General features: G+C 40.8%; 1 protein-coding gene across 5 annotated transcripts in view; it reads left to right on the top strand.

Moving 5' to 3' along the window:
• LOC120912727 (phospholipid-transporting ATPase IK-like) overlaps positions 1 to 23,161 on the top strand; it is a 273,043-nt gene that overhangs the window by 101,546 nt on the left and 148,336 nt on the right. For all 5 annotated transcript variants that reach the window (XM_040322637.1, XM_040322634.1, XM_040322636.1 and 2 more), the window contains exons 9-15: positions 8,889 to 8,971; positions 9,236 to 9,394; positions 10,275 to 10,363; positions 12,479 to 12,672; positions 15,295 to 15,503; positions 15,643 to 15,674; positions 17,403 to 17,559. In XM_040322637.1, the coding sequence (XP_040178571.1) occupies positions 8,889 to 8,971; positions 9,236 to 9,394; positions 10,275 to 10,363; positions 12,479 to 12,672; positions 15,295 to 15,503; positions 15,643 to 15,674; positions 17,403 to 17,559 (923 nt within the window). The remainder of the gene's footprint in view (positions 1 to 8,888; positions 8,972 to 9,235; positions 9,395 to 10,274; positions 10,364 to 12,478; positions 12,673 to 15,294; positions 15,504 to 15,642; positions 15,675 to 17,402; positions 17,560 to 23,161) is intronic.

Below are 23,161 nucleotides of genomic sequence, written 5' to 3'. Positions count from 1 at the left end.
TTGGATGATCACCTGGGTTAAGTGAGTCATTTTTTGGGGTCCACGGGGAGAATTTCAGCGACTTTGCGCAGAGGGATTCCTCCAGTGCCACCCAGTCTTTGGATTGTCTGTGGCAGTGCCAATCAATCACCCTAGCCACATGCGACGCATAATAGTAGTGCTTGAAGTTTGGTAGCCCAATCCCACCCGCCTCTTTAGGCCTGGTCAACCACATCAATTTTATTCTAGGTTTACGTTGATTCCAGAGGAATTTCAGTATGATAGAGTTGAGCAATCTAAAAAAAATGTAGCGGTATTTTTATGGGTAGAGTCCTTAAAAAATAGAGGAGTCTCGGTAAAATAACCATTTTGACTATGGACGCCCGTTCCGAACCAGGAAAAGTAACCAGTTTGCCACCTCTCGATGTCATCCACGCAGCTTTTTAAAAGGGGTGTGAAGTTATGTTCAAAAATATTCTGTAATTGTGGCGTTGGATAGGTGCCTAGATACTTGATGGTTCGGTCCTCCCATCTAAAGTTTGAGTCGGCTTTAATCCGACTCAACTGCTCAGATGGCAGCGAGAGGTTCATGGCTTCTGATTTTGTGTAATTACATTTTTAGGTTGGAGATGTAGCCGTAGCGTGTGAATTCGGTCAGAAGATTGGGAATGCTATCCGTTGGGTTGATTAAGAAGAAAAGAAGGTCGTCCGCGTACGCCGCCAGTTTGAACTCCCCGTCCCGAACCTTGAAACCAGTGATTGCCTTATTCCGTTTAATTATTCTTATGAAGGGTTCAAGAGACAAGATGAACAGCAATGGGGACAGGGGGCAGCCTTGCCTAGTGCCGTTCTTAATGCAGACTTTTTCAGACAATGTCCAGTTTATTTTCAGTCTCGCCGTGGGGTTATGATACAAGGCAAAAATCCACGAATCCCACGTGTCTGCATACTGCCCTCATGAAGTCCCATGCCACCCTATCAAAGGCCTTCTCCGTGTCCGTGGACAGGAGAAGGCCCTCGATGTCCCCATCATGCGACGCCTGGATGAGAAGCAGGGCCTTGGTGACATTGTATTTTGCTTCCCTGCCTGGCACGAAGCCTACCTGCCCCAGACCTATCAGGCCCGGCAGTAAGGGACCCAAGCGCATTGCGAGAATCTTCGCGAAATGTTTGGCATCTAGGTTCAGTAGTGAAATGGGCCTGTAACTGGCGCAATCTGTGGGGGTCCTTACCAGGTTTGGGGATTATAGCTATATGTGCGGAAAAAAATCTGACGGTATGTCCCAGGGTGTAGACATGGAGTTCAAAGCAGCAGCGAACGGCTTGGTAAGTATGTTCGAGAAGGTTTTGTAATAAATGGCTGAGTAGCCGTCCGGGCCAGGACTTTTCCCATTCTTCACCAATTTAATGACCTGAGCGATTTCTACGGGGGTTATTGGCGTTTCCAGAAGTGTTACATCGAGGTTTGTCAGTCTTGGAAGCCCACTTTTGGTCAAATAGTCCTGTATAATTTGCATTCTATCCCTGAGCAAACCCTCAGGTCTGTGTTGGGGTGGCAGGTCATATAGCTTAGTGTAGTACTCATGAAAATGAGCAGCTATTGCTTCTGTGGTCACATCTACTGATCCGTTCCCCCTTCTGATTCCTGCAATATCATTGGCATAAGTGTGTTCCCTTAAGGCTCTGGCTAAAAGCTTGCCTGATTCGTAATACAGTTTCTTTCTGAAAAACAGCATGCGTTTAGACTTAGTCAAGTATGTGTTGTAGTTCTTTCCTAGCTTCCAGTAAGCCTTCAGCCGATTGAACGGAGAGTGAGTGTTTGTGCAGAGACTTTAAAGAGTGAATTTGTGTCGTTAGTTTGCAAATTTCTTTCTCTCTGTCTTTTTTGCGTTTTAGAGTTTATTCTGATCAGTTCTCCCCTAATTGTACATTTGTGTGCTTCCCACACCATAAGGGGGTCTGTGTCAGGTGTGGAGTTACGGTTAAAGAATTCCAGTAGTGAGGTGGTGATAGAGGGCAAAAGGTCTGGGTCAGTCAGGAGAGACGCGTTAAGTCTCCACGTTGGCTGTTTAGGGGGTGCGGTTAAGAGATTTAAGCCTAGCGCTATAGGCGCGTGGTCCGAGATCGATTGGATCCCGATGTGAGCTGCCTCTACTGAGTATAGGTTCCTCTGAGAAATAAAGAGGTAGTCTAGTCTGGCGTGAGGGACAGAATAATGAGTGAAGTCACGGCCCTCTGGATTGAGGAAACGCCATGTGTCAATAAGGTGTAAAGTTTGGAGGGCGGATTAATTTTTTTAAGTATTTTATAGGTAATGCATGATCTACCGTTTTGAGGTGTCCATCAGAGGGTTGAGCGGAAGGTTAAAATCTCCGCCTAGTATAAGGCAACCCGTGGAAAACCCCTGGAGTTCTGCATAAGTTTACTACAGAACGTGGCATGGGCCCTATTTGGGAAATATACGTTCGCTAAAGTCACTGGGGTGGTCCCATACTTCCCCTTCAGAAACAGGAATCTCCCTCCCGGGTCACTCCTTTGTTCTATGAGCTGAAAAGGTGCGTCTTTACTCACTAAAATGGAAACCCCCTTTGACTTGGAGTCATTGTTGGTGGCATGAAAGGCCCTCGTGAAATATGTATTAGTCAGTTTTAGGTGCGTGTTGAGTTTTAAAGTGTGTCTCCTGGAGGAACACAAAATGGGGCCTTCCTTTTTTTGAGTTCACGTAATAAGGTGGAACGACGTTCTGGAATGTTCAGACCCCTGATGTTATGCGATATCACTGACGGTGCATGTCCTAGCGAGGAGTAAGCCATCGGTGTGGTACAGGAGGAGATGCTCCAGAGGTCCAACTGCAATAAAATAATCTGACAGGTGCAAGTTGGTACAAATGCAATAAATAATGCCAGACAAATGTCTCTCGTTAATCTCCCACCCCCAGATTAGGGATCAGGTAAAGAAAAAGAGAGATCAAGAAGGAGAAAGAAAATGGAGAAGAGAGTAGAGAAATAAGACACTAGATCAGAGAATGAGAAACCAGTGGGAAAAGGTTCTATAATAATATAGAGGAGGATAATGTAAGGTAGAGGTACGCCTCCCAGGGGGAACCTGCCCACCCAGGAGCGAGCACCTCTTTCGGAGGTAGTGTCCCCTGTGTCCTAAATCAGGAGCACTGGGTCACTCTGTGGGGTTGAAGGGAGGCACCAGACTACACGTCGACAGCCCACCTATAGTACAATCCAGATATGGATTGAAACTAAAATAAAAAAGTCTAGGGAAATGAATGGCTGTTGTACACACAGCCTTACAAATAAAAGCGTTAAATTGTGAGCCTGAGATCCATATATAAAACCAATAAAACAGAACTAACGTGACCAACATTTAACCATATGGACTTTCCGACCGGCAATATTGCAAACCTGACCTGGGTAATGAAAAAGCTCAAATAGAAAAAATAAAAATAAAAAGTAAAACAGTACAAAGAAAAAGGAAAAATTGGTGAGATGGTAGTAGGAAAGAAGGTTCAAAATGGACATCACGAGCGAGAGGGTAGGTCTGCATCCACCTCCAAATCTGACTGTTGGGCAAGTTGAGTGACCAGTCCGATTTCAAAATTCACCAGCTGGGGGCCGTCACTGCAAAGGTGTTCATCCATCCAGAAACGTGGCAAAAAAAAAAACATTGTGAAGATGTAAGCATCACTTCGCGCTAGGGTGGTGGAAGAAGAAAATAAGCAATGCATGCCCTCAAAGGGATTTGTGAACTGTCCGCAAGAACTATTGTCCAACTTCAACTTGTGGCAAGCAACAGAGAGAAGGAGGTCATGAAAGGATTAGTCCTCGTCTTGGTCTTCGTCAGGCCCAACTTGGGGTCTCGGAGTCCCCATCCTGGTGCTTCCTCCGCGACTCTGCTTTTGTTTCTTTGCCTGTCGCTTCTCTGGCGTGGAGTAAGGGGACCTGAGTTATTTTTTTCCAAAATAGGTTGGAGAAACTCAGCATACTAGTCAGGTAAGTCCGTCTGACCCAGGTCCAGTGCTGAGCAAAGTTCTGCTAAGGACATGTTGCTGTCCATTGAAGGAGACTGCCAGCGCAAACGGGAAACGCCAGGAGTATCTCATATCTCTATCCCTTAACTTCTCCAGCAGGGGACGTAGGGCACCTCTGTTCCTCAGTGTTATTTGGGAGAAATGATGGAACAGCATTTTGTTTTCACCGTTGAAAACAATGTGGTCATTCCTCCTTGCTTTACGCATAATTTCATCTTTAAGAGCAAAGCTCTGAAAGCAGCAGATTATGTCCCTGGGCGGTGCTGTGTCTGGTCCCTTTGGTCTCAGGGCTCTATGCGTCCTCACAAAATCTATGTCCATGTCCTCTTGTCCCATAGCAGGCTAATAAAAACTCTCAGCAGCGCTGGTATAATCTGATCATGGCCTACTGATTCTGGGATCCCTCTTACACGGACATTTCACCTCCTTCCCCTATTGTTCAAATCCTCTATGTGCCTGTTCATATCTATGACTTGTTGAGCCTGTGCAAATGAGCCCTTTTCCAATTTGTGGATAGCCTTGTCCCTCTGCTTCCCCGACTCTTCTGCAGAGGCCATTTTCTCATTTAGCACTAACAGGTTGGTCTTTAAGTCAGTGATCGCTGCAGAGAAAGTAGATTTGATGTCTGCCGCGATCACTGACATGTCAGCGTAAGTCAGGGGGAGATCAGATCTCTTCTTACCCCTTCCTGTGTCCTCCGGAGTCGATTGTAAGGCCGCGTACACCCGGTCGGTCAAAAACGATGGAAACAGACTGAAGGTCCGTTTCATCGGTCCAAACCGATCGTGTGTGGGCCCCATCGGTTCGTTATCCTTCGGTCAAAAATTTTTGAACTTGCTTTTAAATTGAACCGATGGATGCCTAACCGATAGGTCAAAACCGACGGTTAGTATGCAAAAGCATCGGTTAAAAACCTGTGCATGCTCAGAATCAAGTCACAATCATTGAACTTAATTTTTCTCAGCACGACGTTGTGTTTTACGTCACCGCGTTGGACTTGATCGTTTTTTTAACTGATGGTGTGTAGGCACATCAGACCATCAGTCCGCTTCATCGGTTAACCGATGAGAACGGTCCTTCGCACCGTTCTCATCAGTTTGACCTACCGTATGTACGCGGCCTAAGTCTTCACTGAACTCCTCCTTGGGTGAGGGGTGCTGTATAGCTTCTTTCCAGGTATCTGAGTGCCGTAGGTCGGGTGGAAAGCTGTGTACAGCTGTGTGTGTCAACGGAGCTCCCTCAGTGTGCTGCCATCCTCATTGCGCGCCAAGCCACGCCCCTACATATATTTAATATGAAAAAGGTGTAACAATAGCAGGGAAAAGGATTTATAAAAGGAAACTTTTTTACATTTATTTTATTTGAAAAAGGAGAAAATATTTAATGAAATATGTGTAGTTAAGTGGTTGTAAAGTTTCCTTTTTTATTGTTTTTTAAATAACAAACATGTCATACTTACCTCCACTGTGCAGCTCGTTTTGCACAGAGTGGCTACGATTGTCCTCTTCTGGGGTCCCACGGCGGCTCTCGCGGCTCCTCCCCGCATTAGATAACCCCCTCTGGGAAGCTCTCTTCCTAGGGGTTTACATTGTGGGCGCTCTCCTGTGTCATACACTCAGCGTCTATAGACGCCGAGTGTATGACGCAGCCGTGTCATTGAATTTGATTGACAGCATGGCTGAGCTGCTATCAATCTATCCAATGAAGAGTCGAGAAGCCATGGAGAGAGCGACATGGGATCGTGCCCACGGGAAAATTGGGGCTCAGGTAAGTAAAACAGGGGGGGCTGGGGGGCCAGACACTGCAAGGTGTTTTTTCACCTTTAAGGTGGAAAAACACAAAGGTTTACAACCACTTTAATACGTAGAACTTCAAACAAGACCAACCAAAATTGTTTTGGATATTTTGCCCAAAAAATCAACCAATCATAGCCTGGCTTGAAGAAAACTAATATTCTGTGAGATAGAAATTCTTCATATACATGTCATAAAAATAAACATAAGAAGGCAAAAAACAGACCGGGGTTGTCACTCTATCCAAAATGAAAAAAGATTTGCCCTTAACCAGTTCCGACCGCCCACACGCATATATACTGCTGCAGGGCAGCCCGGCTGCACAAGATCACGTACAGGTATGTGATTTTGTGCACGTGGTCTTGGGAGTGCCACTGCCACTGTGATTGGACACAGCGGAAGCAAATCAGCGGGTCTGGAGGCCGCAAGCTGCCGATTATTCACATTAGAAACGGATCAGCTATCTGTCCGTGCAAACAAGGCAAATGTCAGGAAGGGATCTCTCTTTTCCTTCACTGACCCACACAATTAGTAAGCACCTCCCTAAGGAACATTTAACCCTTTGATCGACCCTGGTGTTAACCCCTTCCCTGCCAGTGTCATTTATACAGTAATCATTGCATTTGTATAGCAGTGTTTCCCAACTCCAGTCCTCAAGGCACACCAATAGGTCAGGTTTTCAGGCTTTCCATTATTTTGCACAGGTGATTTGATCAGTTTCACTGCCTTAGTAATTACCACAGCTGTTTCATCTGAGGGAAATCCTGAAAACATGACCTGTTGGTGTGCCTTGAGGACTGGAGTTGGGAAACATTGTTGTATAGCACTTATCACTGTATTGATGTCACTGGTCCCCAAAAAGTGTCACTTAGTGTCAGATTTGTCTGCCGCAATGTTGCAGTCCCGATAAAAATCGCAGATCGCCATTATTACTAGCAGACATGTGCACACTGAAATATTCTCTCCCTGCTATTTTAATGTCTGTGTTATGTGTAGAAGGTGATTTCATGTGGCTCATTCCTCTGCATTACAGACTGTTGAAATGTTAATGTCCCATCCCCAGCCAGCTCTCTATTCTAAAGGGTAATTGATCTATTGTGTGTGTGAAGAAGACCTGTGTTTACCCTTAAGAGATGTGTATTGTATCGTCAGGCTAAATGATTAGATAATTGGCTCATGTTAATTATTCTGATTGCTTCGTTGTAGTAATTAACTTCACTGATGTCATTATCTAAAGAAATGTGTCTGTCAGGGTCGGCTCCAAAGTGTCTACCTATAATCTGTATGGGAGCCCCAGTGTGTGGAAAGGGGGTGCAGATCTCATTGTTCTTTGATGATTAGCTTGTAAACTGTATATAACTAGGAGAATGCTGCCATTAAAGATTGTCTTGTTCCAGCATTAAGCTTTGGCTCATGTGTGGATTATTGGGCGATTCCAGGGATTCCTACTCGTGGAATATTGGGTGATTTTCTTTATGGGAAGAAGGGAATGCTTGACGGGGATATGTTCTACTACCGTCACAGTGTTTATTTTGTTTCGTTAAAAATGCATTTGTACGAAAATCCAAATTAGTTAAGGTCAAATCTGTCAATTGAAGGTTTATGGTGTCTGTCGGATGTCCCAAGAAGATTCGACAAAGCAGCTAAATTGTACGACACCACTCTAGTAGAATTCTAATGTTGTTTGACAAGTAATAATTATAGTTAATAATTATTATTACTAGTCAAACAATATTAGAATTAATGAATGCACATATCTAATTACTAGTAAAAAACAAAACAAAAAAAACTCAAAAGTCCCTAAATCTATCCCCTATTTTTTGGATGCTATAACTTTTGCGCAAACCAATCAATATACGTCTATTAGGATTTTTTGTTTTACAAAAAATATGTAGCAGAATACATATTGGCCTAAATTTATGAAGAAATTCGATTTTTTTTTTTTTTTTTTTATTGGGAATGTTTTATAGCAGAACGTTAAAAATATTATTTTTTATTTAAAATTGTCGGCCTTTTTTTGTTTATAGAGCAAAAAAAAAAAGCACAGAAGCGATCAAATGCCACCAAAAGAAAGCTCTATTTGTGGGGAAAAAAAAGAACACCAGTCTTAATTGGGTAAAGCGTCGCATGACTACGCATTTGTCAGTTAAATCAGCGCAGTGCGGTATCACAAAAATTGGCCTGGTCAGGAAGTGAATAAAACCTTCCGGAGCGAAAGTGGTTAAAGGGCGGAGGCAGCATAATTGTAAAAGCCGAAAGAAAGATTTGCAAAAAGGACAGTCAGGCAAGAAATTAAAAAATTAATAGGACGATAGAAATTGATGTATAAAATGTAATGTTTTTAGGGCTGTTACTGATTAAATTTTTTGTGACTAATTTTGATTAATTATAACGCACATACATTTTTCGGATCACCACCATATATAGTCCCCACTGTAATATCCACATCTCCCCCCCACTATAATGTCCACATCTCCCCCCACTGTAATATCCACATCTCCCCCCCCATACTGTAGGCCGCAGCCGGGTGTACCAAGATGGCCGCCGCTCCGGAGCTAGGTCGAAGCCGCGGCCTTTCCTATGGGCGGGACAGCGGAGCTCAATCCGCGGATCGTACCGATCAAAATTTTTTTGATTGAATAAAGAAATTAACGAATAATCGAGGAATTAATTTTCGCCGCCCTAAATGTTTTAATTCTGAATTGGTATGGGACAGTGTTCACTTGTTGTATTTGTTATTGCTTTTAACATATGTCTTGTCTACACATGCATGCCATAAAAAAGTAGCTCTCTAAAAGCCTGTTATTTAAAACAAGGGGTCCATCTATCATTTAAAATGTAATTTCAATGTAATGTTTTCACCCAAGAATCACATAACTTTCACACGGGATTCACATATTTCCTAATTCAATCTGACTAGAAAAATGTGTGTATCTCGCATGAAAGCTGTGTGATAAAATGTATAAATTGTCATACTGGTCTTAAAAAACAAAAAGACTGAAATTTTGTGAAGTAACTGTATTTCGTATTTGATTGGACTTTAAAAAGCTTTTTATTTATTTTTGCTCTGCTAGAGAAACAAATCTAAAGTTTAAGCAAGCCTTGATGGTTACACATCGTGAACTTTGCACAACAGAAGCACTGGCTGCATTCGATGGTAAGAACGCTGTTGGAAAAAATATGCAAACATTTTTGTGTGTGATGTAAAGAAGAAAGTTATCACACTGTTTTACTAGACTAACTGACTCACACGCTAAAAGACTGATTTACATAAGGAAAATGTATGTAAATGTGTTTATATACCGTATGTAAACTGCATATACGGCAATGTTTTTTTCTTTCTTTCCCCAGCAAAACTTACACTGTACAGTATTAGTTTAGTAATAGTAGTAAAATATAATTTGGGAATTATATATTACAGGTAAAATCATCTGTGAAGAAGCCAACAGCAACATGCATTCCTTTACAGGAACACTGGAGTGGAATGGAGAGAAGTGTTCTTTGGGCAATGACTGTATTCTTTTAAGGGGCTGTAAGATCAGGAATACCAAGTATTGCTTTGGACTTGTAATTTATGCAGGTACTTAAACATAACATTATGACTTTTTACATAACATTTTTTATTCTCAGTATATTTCCCTTGTTCAGAAATTGTTTACATCAATCTGACCTTTGGACAAAGGCCAAAGAATATCTGAGAAGTGCAGTGACTTCAAAGTCATTTTGTCAAAGTCATCAAAGTAAAGTCATTTCAATCAATAGATCATTGCTGATTATTATGGATTATTGTATGTTCTACATTTAATTCAGTACTGTGCATAGCTTGATGGTCAGGGTAAAATAAATGACCCAGCTCACGGCTGTTGCTTCAGAAAGAAACTACAACTGGCTGGAGACCAGTTACACAAGGCTTTTGCGACTAGTGTAAAGCCTCATACACACGATCGGACTTCCATCTGACTTTTCCGTGGATTTTGGTCTGAATGGGCGTTGGCCGTGAACTTGTTCTGCATACACACGGCAGGACTTTTTCAGCCAACTTTCACCAAATCACGTCTTTTTTCAGCTCTTTACTGCCACCCTTTGGGCAACTTCTGCTATTGTTGTCTGATCTTTAGCATTGGTTCTGAGCATGTGTGTTTTGTACTTTGACTTTAGTCCGATGGACTTGTGTACACACGATCTTATTATCCTCCATCGGACATTTGTTGCCGGAAAGTTTGAGAGCATTCACAGCGAACATTTGTCCGTTGAAAAAAACAAAAACATTTGTCCGATGGAGCATACACACAGTCGGATTGTACGATCAAACACTGCTATCAAATAATTGAGGTACCCCTACTATGTAAATGTGCTGCACACATTATAATGTAAAATAATGGAATAATTAATTGGAAACTCGTTTTGGCTGGTTGGTGAACCTAAAAGTGTAATAGTGATGGATTATTTCTCTTCAAAAGGGGTTGACACCAAAATAATGAAGAACTGTGGAAAGGTTAATGTAAAGAAAACAAAATTAGACATTATGATGAATTACCTTGTGGCCACTGTAAGTATATAATTTATATAGTGCCAAATTTTCATGTGATTCTGAAAATAGATATCTATTCTATACCTGTCTTTACATTCTGTCTACTGAATTAAACCTTAGAGAGGTTTTAAACTATAAACTAAAACTAGCACTGTTCTTTTGTGTCACAGGCATGGATTATTATATACATCCTAAAACGTGTATGAAAAAACAATTTTGTGCCAGTGCTTTAGTAATCTTCTCCCCAATTTTTAACCAAAGTGCTGCCAAATCATTAAAGCGGAGTTTCACCCTAAAAACATGTATATAACATTACATTCTGCATACATTTACAGTATGCTGTTTGTTTTTTGTTTTTTTGCTGTACATACCGTATTATTGCTATTTTCCACCCGGATTCTGGGTGCTCACTGATTGACGTCTTGAGATAAACTTTCCCACGGCGGATAAGGCGCGTCACGAGTTTCCGAAAGTAGCCGAATTGCGAGCCGGCTCTATACGGCGCCTGCGCACCGACTAGGAGCCGTGTAGAGCTGACTGCGCAGGCGCCGTATAGAGCCAACTCGCAGTTCGGCTACTTTCGGAAACTCGTGACGCGCATTATCCGCCGAGGTGAAGTTTTTCTCAAGACGTCAATCATCTGGGCGAAGTCCCACATGACACTGCCTCTCTGCATAGGAACGCCTACTCCCGCGGAAGTGAGTACCCGGAAGCCAGGTGGAAAATAGCAATAATACGGTATGTACAGCAAAAAAAACAAACAGCATACTGTAAATGTTGGAAGTATGCAGAATGTAATGTTATATACATGTTTTTAGGGTGAACCTCCGCTTTAAGCAATCAATGTCCATACACTGTAAATATTATGCCCATGTGGTGAAGGGCAGCTCTACACATGATAGCATCTGTAGCTAGCAAACTGTAAATGTGCTGTCTTAAACGTATGCATGCTTGGTTTTCAGAGAATATAACTGGTCAATGAGATCCTTTTAACTAAAACTGGCCTTACAGGCACAGATTTCTTTTGTTTTTTCTGTGTTAGGCTGCAGTCACTATTTGGCGGACAGCTTCCCACCTGGCTCTTTCGACCTTCAGACTGAAGTTTGGAAAACCGGGTGGTGCTGGCAGGGCCATTCAGCAAGAAATTTGATCTGTGTATGGAAAGTGTGATGTCATCACTCCTTGTACACTGTGACACCTGGTATATTTTTGAGGTTGGGACAGAGAAAAGAGAGGAGGGGGAGTCATATGAAGGTCAGTAGGACTGGTTATTGTTGGCAAAGAATGGTCACATCAAAGCACCTTCATCATCTGTGTTAACGTCTGTTCACTGCACTTTCTAGAAAGTCTATGCATATTTATCTCTGTCTCCTTTGTCTTCACTACTGTTCCTTGAACAATTATTCCTCTGCATTCACCCCAGTTGACACACGATTAGTTACCTTTTTCTCTCTTCTGCACCCTTCTACAACGATCATTACCAGTTCTGCTTATTGGCCCACATTCCTGACAAGCCCCCTATCTAGCTCTTTCTTCCACACTGCCTTTTCGGCCTCTTCAGATGTTCGATTGTCAGCTGTTTTTTCTCTCTCCCCTTTTCCAATGTGCCTACTTTTCACATATTTACCACACAAGTTGCCATTCCTTCCTTATATGTCTCACATCCTTCCAACACATGTTCAGCCACCATTTTTCTCCCTTTTATTCCCTCATAGTCCATGATTGGTCCTTGTTCTGCTTCATTATTAATGATCAGCTTATACTCAGCCCTTTCCAAAAATGTTAGGATAATAACTTGCATCTTAAAGTATTAATATTCACATCTTTCCTATTTTGCTTTAATACTAGCCAAATTGGAAAGTTTTGGGTGGGGGCTGTTTAAAAAATATATACAAATAAGAATGTATTGCTGAGTGATATTTTTGTAGTGGGTTCATAGTTTCATTAAACTAAAGGGCATTAGACGTTTTACTTAATCACTGGCACCTATAGACTTGTCTTAACGTTTTTTAGTCTTCCTATCATAAGAAATGTCAGGAATAAATACACAAATTAATAAATGAATGTATTGTAAAACAAAACTTTATCACTTAGATTAGAAGATAAAATTAATCTTAATATTTTGTCTTATAGGTATTTGTGATTTTAATTGTATGCTCCATGTCACTAGCCATTGCATCAGGATTTTGGATTACATGGTTTCAAGAAAATCATAGTTATATACCACCTCTACCTTCCAATGAAACGCCAGCTTACAGAGCATTCCTAAACTTCTGGAGTTATACTATACTGATGAGCACCATTGTGCCATTGTCAATGTATATCACGTAAGGAAACATGATTGTTACTAAAGAAAGAAATATACACATAAAATTGTTAACAGCGTTAGAGCCGGTTCACACAGGGGCGACTCGTCAGGCGAGTTAGTCGCCTGACAAGTCACGCTCCGCTCTGTACTATGGAATCGTTCTAATAGGAGCGACTTAAGTCGCTCCGACTTAGAAAAAGGTTCCTGTACTACTTTGGGGTGACTTCAGGGCGACTTGCATTAAAGTCATCTTGCAAGTTGCCTCTGAAGTCGTGGGCAGATCGCCTTGCTGAGTCACTCGGCAAGTCGTGCTGCCCCAGTGTGAACCGGCTCTAACAGTGGTCTGTTTTGATTGCTGTAATGTGCACAACAACAAAAATAAGCTTTTATGTATTCTATGCAAAGTCAGATGATTGAACATTTAAGGTATATGGAAATATTTTAACATCTCTTTATCTACTACGTAAACCAAGCCTAACATAATATATATGGACACCACACATGCAGGCTCTTCTAAGAAAACTTTTTTTAAATTTTATTAAAAAAGAATAGCAGAAATTAGAGTTAGGGTTCCACAGTCCTAGTAGTTAACAATAACATTCATATACAGTATCTCACAAAAGTGAGTACACCCCTCACATTTTTGTAAATATTTTATTATATCTTTTCATGTGACAACACTGAAGAAATAACACTTTGCTACAATAAAAAGTTGTGAGTGCACAGCTTGTATAACAGTGTAAATTTGCTGTCCCCTCAAAATAAGTCAACACACAGGCATTAATGTCTAAACCGCTGGCAACAAAAGTAAATGCACCCTAAGGGAAAATGTCCAAATTGGGGCCAAAGTGTCAATATTTTGTGTGGCAACCGTTTTCCCGTCCGGGCCCGTACGTTTTCAATACTGAAATCGTATGCGGCTGACGGACGGGAAAACCGTAGTGTGAACCCAGCCTAAGTGAAAATGTCCAAATTGGGCCCAACGTGTCAATATTTTGTGTGGCCCCCATTATTTTCCAGCACTGCCTTAACCCTCTTGGGCATGGAGTTCACCAGAGATTCACAGGTTGCCACTGGGGTCCTCTTCTACTCCTCCATGATGACATCATAGAGCTGGTGGATGTTTGAGACCTTGCGCTCCTTCACCTTCCGCTTGGGGATGCCCCACAGATGCTCAATAGGGTTTAGGTCTGAAGACATGCTTGGCCAGTCCATCACCTTTACCCTCAGCTTCTTTAGCAATGCAGTGGTCGTCTTGGAGGTGTGTTTGGGGTCCTTATGTTGGAATACTGCCCTGCGGCCCAGTCTTCGAAGGGAGGGGAATCATGATCTGCTTCGGTATGTCACAGTACATGTTGGCATTCATGGTTCACTCAATGAACTGGAGCTGTACACCGAACCACCTTGTGAGAAATTTGTAACAGAATGTATTTTGTTCTTGTACTGATGGTCATTCGTGGTCATTTTTTTCTTGAAAATACATGTATTTTATCATGCAACATAAAAATTACAGCTTCTATAATTTTATTCTCCTGGGTCTCTGGTTTTCGAAAATGTATACTTAAAAAGGGGGGGGGGGGGGGGGTTAGGTAAAAACAAAAGGAAAGATGATTAGTAATTATGCAAAAATATAATGTTATATGTTATAAATGGGTAAACAAAAATAAATTGAATATCCGTGTTTGTGCCTTTTTGTTGCTCAACAGTCAAGAACTGCCACTCCCACTGTAAAGACACAGGAAGTATAACTAAAGGCATTTGTTTTGGACAGTGTGCAGATGGATTAGAACACCTGTTAGGATTTTATTGCTGTCTGTGCCCCTGTCAGGGAGATCCATCATCTCTGAAAGTAAAAAAAACAAAACAAATTTCGGGTTGTCCCCAGAAAAGTAATAAAGGGGAAATCTTCCAATGGGGACACTAGTTCGGGTGACCTGGGGGGGAGGGGTTCCAATAGATTCTCTTGATTTGCAGGGATTTCCTCTCACTTCCTGTTTTGGCTATAGGGGAGGACGTGAAGCTAAATCTCACCAATGGGATACAGATGGCAAAAGAAAATCTGACAGGGGTTATAACCCTCTCTTACTCTCTCCAAAATAAATGCCTATGCCAATATCTCTGCATTCATAAGGACCACCAAGCCCAGAGAAGAGGCAAATATAAAAACAAGAACCTGAATCATCACATGACTGACCCCGAAGACTTCAGAAATGGAAAATATAAAAATATAAAAAAGCAAAACATACATCCAGTAGGGGCCACTAGCGAGGGAAGGGGTGAGGTGGGGTAGGGAACCAGTTGCTTGAACCCTTTTCGTCACAGTTTAAGTCACAACAATTAAAGTTTCAATGTTTCACTTTACATAGATTAATACATGTTAACACTTGATTGAAATCTCTAATGCCTATTAGTCCTAACGCAGTTAATAAAAAAAGATGCTAATAAGGGTGCTGAAATAAATGAAACCAAAAAAGATGCTAGTCTTGAAATATTTACTGTACATATAGGCATATAGCTAAGTATTTTTTAGAGTAGGAGGAAATCTCAGTTTATTAAATACCATTTTTATATTGTTTATTTTGCAGTTAATGATTTATATTATTGCAATGAACACTGTATTAAAATATAAATTATTTTATAGATTAGAATTCATCCATCTAGTCCACAGCATGTATATTGATTGGGATGTGGAAATGTATTTTGAGAGGAACAACACTCCAGCCAAAGCCAGGTCTACTAGCCTGAATGACTTGCTTGGTCAAGTAGAATATGTTTTCTCTGATAAGACAGGAACACTGACAGAGAACATAATGACTTTCAAAAAATGCTGCATCAATGGAAACATTTATGGTAAATACTACTAGTATCAATAATAGATAATGGTCATAAATGTCAGTTTTTTTAGTCTTATAGAGAATCTAACTTTCATTGATATTTGTAGGAGCTGTGTATGTTCTTTAACATATAACTATCGTGGTTTTTTTTTCAGGAACCAGTTCAAATGATGAGAAGACTCTACAGGTAGTCAACTTTTATTATTGCCCATATTTCATTAAATAATTAGGCCCAAGAAAATCTAGATAGATGGATAGATAGATAGATAGATAGATAGATAGATAGATATATTTTTGTAATCAGAAGTAGTTCACACTGAATCTAGTACAGCTGCACATCACCAATCACCTTCTAACTTCAGCTTGTTCAATTAAGCTTTGACAATGGTGCGATTTGACATGTCAAATCGCAGCCTATTGCCGGCAACTATTTTTGGTGACTTTGGGGGGCGATTTTAATAGACATCTGTGCATGAAACTCCTCTGAACTGATTTCAAACCCGCGTTCAGTGTGAATGAGGGCTAACATCTAGCTGATTGGTTACTATGCAGAGCTGCACCAGTTTTAGTAAATCTCCCATTGTGTCTAATGATGCTACTTTATATAAGAAGTATAATTAGTATAATGTGTCATAATTATCAACATCGAAGTCTGAATATAACTAACTGTATGTTAGTTTTTGCTGCAGTTGTACACATTCTAAAGCCTAACCTTAAAGCAATATGAAACACTTCACTCCCTTAGGACTTACCCATATGTCTTCAAGTTGCAGTGGGTTTACTGCTATCATCCCTGTATAAACATTTGTGGTCCGTGACGGACTTTCCTGTAGAAGTGATCTGAGAAGCTCTACAGCCAAATAATCACTTCTACAGGGCCCCCTTCCCGCCACCTGCTGCTGTTCTCTGACTCTCCAGCGTGATTGGGGAGACCGCTGCATCTGCTCTTTCCAGCTGCTAGAAGAGGAAAGGCAAGTACATCCATACTTGCCACCCCTCTATGAACTCAGAAACTTGAAGTGATGAGGATTTTGTCACTTCTGGTTTTCACTGTTTAATTCCAAACTGGTAACCTGTAAAGGCTTTTAAAAAAATCTCCTATAGATAATTTAATATACTGTTTGTTGCCATCCCCCCATAGCAGTGCGCAATTTTAGTATGACATGTTAGGTGTTTGCATGTTCACCCTGTGTCTGCCTGGGTTTCCTCTGGGTACTCTGGTTTCCTCCCACACTCCAAAGACATGCTGGTAGGTTAATTGGATCCTGTCCAAATTGGCCCAGTATATATGTGTGTATGACTGTGTGTCCCAAGCGTGTTGAGATCCTACCGGGTAAAATGACTGCACCAGCCAGGAAGACATTGGCTGCAAAAAAGCGCCTAGAGATGATTCAGTTGGCATGTGTAGCGCTATACAAGTCACTCATTCATTCAGGTATGCATTAACTCGACATAACATCATTTTTCATATTTTGCCATAAATGAAGGTATTGTATTGTGTTTGCGTGTACTAAAATCCAATATGTGTTCTTTTCCATCTCAAAAAGTTGGGAGGTGTACCTTTACCTTAAATCCAGGCCATAAATGGATTAAATCTTGGACGATTTAGCAGGGACCGGCTGAGATTCGATCCATCTATGAGTATGATCCATTGATCAAGCACAACTAGCTTGTCAACAATTTTGCATGTGATCACTTCTATAGCAGTGATCATTGTGTTCGGCCAGCAGGGAAGGTTCTGCTTATTATCTAACAGTGGTGAGATTTTTTTAAACCAGAGTATTTGGGTTTAGTATCAGATTTTTTTTTTAATATGTCTGTGCTTCAATGTAATACTTTATTAATATTTTATGTATAATCTCAAATGAACAATGATAAAGTGAAATCTGTTGATGAATGAATTCTTAATTCTTAGACAGTAAGCTTCAGGTGGAATAAATATGCAGATACCAAGTTCAGTTTCTATGATCAGTCATTAATTGATACAGTTTGCCAGAACAAGGATGACATCCTGAGGGAATTTTTCCGGCTGCTTTCAATTTGTCACACGGTCATGGTGGATAGGAATGGAGGTAAGATACAGTCTTTATGCCAGGGTACATAAATTGCATGTTAGAAACATCTTGCATTCTTATTCCCATTTTGCATTTAAGAGAACATGTGCTCTTCTGTTTTAGGAATAAATCACCAATGAGTCACATTAGGCATACAAATTGTGGTTGCCTAATTATAGGGCACCAACCTTCACCAAGGATGAATTTGGGAAGTAAAACTTTTTTCATTATAGCCACAAGTTCCTAATGCAAAAGGTTTTGTGTTATAAAACTATAATGCCTATTTCTGCCCAGGTCTGTTGCACTTAAGTTGCTTTTTAAAGTTTATTATACAATTATCTGTATGATGCAACTTTTATAAACACAGTTTGCTCAAGATCAGCAATAAAAACCAGAGAGAGGTTGTAACCCCTTCTCACATCTGACAAAACCTAAACAAAACATTTTGTTTGGAATTGGACATTAACAGATTATGTACAAAGAATTATTAGCTTCAAAAGTAAGTACAAAATTTAACCGGTTTTGAAAACCTTACTGATAACTGAACGGTAAATTTGGGCAGCTGATGAATAGATTGTGACCACTTATTTTACACTAGACTTCTTCAAAGTGGTCAATAATGGCCCCAAAGAGTCAAGCGAACTGGGGGATCAAAAGGGGGGGAGGTCAGTAAATATCTGGGGGTGAATAGTTGGTCGATAAGTGATAGAAGATATAGTGGGGTCAGTTAATTATTTTGAGTTGGATGGTCTGGTTCCAGTGAAAGAAGCATTGATTTGTCTCAGCGTGCTTTGTTTTATGTGTCTGAGACCTTTCACCTCCAGGAAGTACATAATGTGGATATAAAAAGTCTACAGGAAGATAAGGTACCCACCTTCTAGTGTCTAAACTATTGCTGCTAGCCCAAATGTATTTTAGAAAAAAGAGAAAATTACTTCCAGGGGCTTTTGCGCAGCTTAAAAGATTGTTTACTCTTATATAAAGTTTCAATTTATTTTATTGTACAAGTATCAAAATTTACTAATTCATATAGTATAAAAGAAAGGGAAAAGGTTGAAGGAATAGATCCATGCTAGGCAAGTCCTTTTTGACAGGCAGTATGCAGTGCAGGCAGGACTTATATGGCTGAACACAAACCCATCAGTGACCCAGGGGCGGACTGACAACTCATGGGGCCCCCAGGCAATAGGAGATTATGGGGCCCCCGGGCAATAGGAGATTATGGGGCCCCCCGGGCAATAGGAGATTATGGGGCCCCCCGGGCAATAGGAGATTATGGGGCCCCCCGGGCAATAGGAGATTATGGGCCCCCCGAGAAATAGGAGATGATGGGGCCCCCGGGCAATAGATTATGGGGCCACACAGTATACACATACAGTATACATACACAGTATACACACACAGACGCACAATATACATAAACACACACAGTATACATACACACAGCATACACATACACACAGTGAAAGGGTACTGGAGAGGCGGGGCAGCTATAATCTTGGGATTTTTTTAAAAACACAGATTTTTACATACTTTTTCTGGTTTTACTGAGGCTGGCAACCCTGATGGGGGCCCCCTAGTGGCATGGGGCCCTCGGGCAGTGCCCGAGATGCCCCGAATGGTCAGTCCGCCCCTGCAGTGACCCTTAATAAAAGGACAGACACTTGGATTTTGAAGCTTGAAACCAAACTTCATCACTGGTGGTATTCATTATAATCGGACAATACTGCAATCAAAAAGCAGGAAAGGGATTTACACCTCATATTTTTTATCAAGCAGCCAAATAAAGGCAAACTAGAACCCCCTGCCCTTGGCATTTGGCTGGATGGTCTTCATGGAGAATTCAACTACTATGCTTTTAAAACACTCTGGTCTAGTATATATGATGTTCAACGTAAGATGTCTACATAACCCCCTTAAGAAGGTAGTTACAGTTATAAAGATTGAAATCTGTATGTGGCAACCAAAAATGGTTTAACTATATATGGTTTTTGTGAGATGTACATATGTGAATACCATACAACATTTTGTATACAAGAGCTCTTAATGTTGTCCCTTTGGATCCATTCCTTCAACCTTTTCCCTTTTCTTTTACACTATATGAATTAGTAAATTTTTATACTTGTACAATAAAATAAATTGAAACTTTATTTAAGAGTAAACAATCTTTTAAGCTGCGCAAAAAACCCTGGGAGTCATTTTCTCTTTTTTTTTTTTTTTTATAAAAAGTCTACACACCCCTGTTCAAATGTCAGGTTTCTGTGATGTAAAAAAAATGGGACAAACATAAATCATTTTACAACTTTTTCCACCTTTAACCACTTAAGGACCGCCTTCTGCACATATACGTCGGCAGAATGGCACGGCTGGGCACGCGACCCGGTCAGAAAGCTCCTTGACCGGAACTGTGATCGGTCCCCGGAGCTGAAGAACAGGGAGAGCTGTGTGTAAACACAGCTTCCCCGTTCTTCACTGTGGCGACGTCATTGATCGTGTTATCCCTTTTATAGGGGGACACAATCAATGACGTCACACCTACAGCCACACCCCCTACAGTTGTAAACACACTTCAGGTCACACATAACCCCATCAACGCCCCCTGTGGTTAACTCCCAAACTACAATTGTCATTTTCACAGAAAACAATGCATTTTAAATGCATTTTTTGCTGTGAAAATGACAATGGTCCGAAAAATGTGTCAACATTGCCCGAAGTGTCCGCCATAATGTCGCAGTCACGAAAAAAATTGCTGATCGCCGCCATTATAATTATAAAATTATAATAGTAAAAAAAGTAATAAATAGTAAAAAAAAAAAAAATAATAATTAATAAAAATGCAATAAAACTATCCCCTATTTTGTAAACGCTATAAATTTTGCGCAAACCAACCGATAAACGCTTCTTGCGATTTTTTTTTTTTTTTTTTACCAACAATAGGTAGAAGAATACGTATCGGCCTAAACTGAGGGAAATTTTTTTTTTTTTATATATTTTTGGGGGATATTTATTATAGCAAAAAGTAAAAAATATTGAATTTTTTTCAAAATTGTCGCTCTATTTTTGTTTATAGCGCAAAAAATAAAAACCGCAGAGGTGATCAAATACCACCAAAAGAAAGCTCTATTTGTGGGAAAAAAAGGATGGCAATTTTGTTTGGGAGCCACGTCGCAAGACCGCGCAATTGTCTGTTAAAGCGACGCAGTGCCGAAGCGCAAAACCTGACCAGGTCCTTTAGCTGCATTTTGGTCCGGGTCTTAAGTGGTTAATATGACCTATAAACTGTACACCTCAATTGAAAAACAAACTGAAATCTTTTAGGTGGAAGAAGTAAAAATAAAAAAAACAATATAAACGAATATATTTATTTAAGTGGGAGCACTACCGACTCTGCACTTCAGCGAATGTATAGAGGAAAATACTTTGAACAGCACACAGGTGAACTTGTTTACCCCTTCAGCTCTCCTTCCACTGAACATGCTCTCTCTACCACTCCTTCTGACTCTTGTGTCCTCTCTCCTTAAATTCTCTTTCCTTCACCCCTCTTCTCCACCTCACACTTTATATATATCACCCTTACTTCTGTCTTCTCCTTATTACTGCACTCACCAATAGGGATGAGCTTTATGTTCAGGTCGAACATGAGTTCGACTCGAACATTAGCTGTTCGCCCGCTTGAAATACGAACATTATGGGGCGTTCGTGCCAAATTCGAGCAGCACCGAATGCCCCATAATGCACTGCATTGCTGGATGATGATTGGCCAAAGCATGCACTATGACCCGCATGCTTTGGCCACTCCCAGTGCCATCAGCATGCAGGGTGCTCACCATAAATAAGAATGTAGATTGTTGATTATAGTAAATATAATTAATCCAGAGGTTTGTTAACTATACCAGGGATGCACTCCAGGGAATAGCTGAACAACTAGAGGCCACTTCACAGACGACTTTCCAAAATCGCATGGCCCTAGACATGATATTAGCTGAAAAGGGGGGTGTATGTAAAATATTACCTGGAACAAGTACATGTTGTACGTATATTCCGGACAAAACAGGTCCGAATGGTAAGGTAACTTTGGCCATTAAGAAATTAGAGGAACTCTCCAAGGAGTTAAAAAGAAATTCAGGGCTGACAGATCCCTGGGACCAGTATTTTGGGTGGATGAAAGGGTGGCAACGCATTTGTACTCAAATAAGTATAGCAATTTTGTTTTTGGTTATATTGGCTGTGGTGATGTTTTATTGTATTCTGCCCTGTATAAACAAGCTGTTAGGGAAAGCAGCTGAAGAGGTAGCTCCTACTTTTTTTAAATTTGGGTGAAATAGGAGATTCAATGAAGGAAGTAGAAGAGGGACCATATCCTCTGTTACAGTCCTTACCTGTTAAGACCACTTACAATATTCTCAAGTAAGAGAAAGGGCAAAGAGAATGTAGGGACGGTACTGATAAAATAGTCATTTTAAGGGGGGATTGTGATAGATTGTAATAATATGCCTATTTTTGAGTTAAGCTAATTTTTTATTAGAACCACTAATAATGTTTAATCTTTTTTTTATATTTTCATATTGTTTCTATATTGTTGTTTTTATATTTCTTTTTATATATATATATATATATATATATATATATATATATATATATATATATATATATATATATATATATATATATATATATATGCATGTGTGAAATATATGTATCACAATAAATGTTTATTTTCTTTAAAGAGTTTATATCAGGAATCCAGCATTATACAAAAGGACTTTTATCAAGAACAGATGCTATTATCCTCCATTTCCCCCTCATGTTACAAATGTGTTCAAGCCTCCCCCTTCTACACACTCAGGGAACTTGTGTGACGTTTTGAAAGGAAACCATTGATGTCTGTGACTGAAAGAGACTTTAAATTGTGTAATCATCTGATTGGATTAGGCAACTCTTGCAAAGTTGATCAAGAAACCCCTGTGCTTTAGTCTCAAACAATGGACTTTGTAGTGTGCCATGTGCTACAGACGTCACAGGGTGAATGGGAGGGATCGGTGGGTGTGAATGTTTAATGTGAACCAATCAAATGCATGTATTTGTGATGTCATGAGGCTATTAAAACTGATGCCTGGCTGGAGCTCAGCCCCTTTTCTCCATTCCAACAAGCAAGAGAGCTGTGTCTGTGTGTGTGTGTGTGTGTGTGTGTCTGTCTCCTTGTATCAGGACACGTACTTACCGAGACCGAGATGCTGCGGACGGCTCACCTTTGCGGACTGGTGCTAACCTTCCTCCGAGGGTGGAAACAGAGAGAGGGAAGCACCAGAAGGCACCGGCACCGGAGGGTAGCTGGGTAGTAGCCGAGGTGAAGATCACAAGTGTGGGATCCGGAACCACAGGATACGTTAGAAGCCGGAAGCCAATGCGAAGTCAATCAAGAGCAGGAATAAGGAAGTCCAAGAAGCAAGCCAGGTTCAGGGAATGGAGACAGCAGCAAGTCCGAGATTCAAGCTGGGATCAGGGTTCACAGAGAGAAGCGAGTCCAAAGTCCAGAGCCGGGGTCAGGGGTAAGAGAAGGCAGCAATCCGATAAACGAGCCGAGGTCAGGTATGTAGTCAAGCAATCAGGTAATCCAGGT

Source organism: Rana temporaria, chromosome 1, assembly GCF_905171775.1.
Source record: "Rana temporaria chromosome 1, aRanTem1.1, whole genome shotgun sequence".
In the NCBI taxonomy this organism is placed as follows: Eukaryota; Metazoa; Chordata; class Amphibia; order Anura; family Ranidae; genus Rana; species Rana temporaria.
The sequence above is the reverse complement of the archived record's forward strand: the minus strand, read 5'-3'. Positions and strand labels throughout refer to the sequence as shown.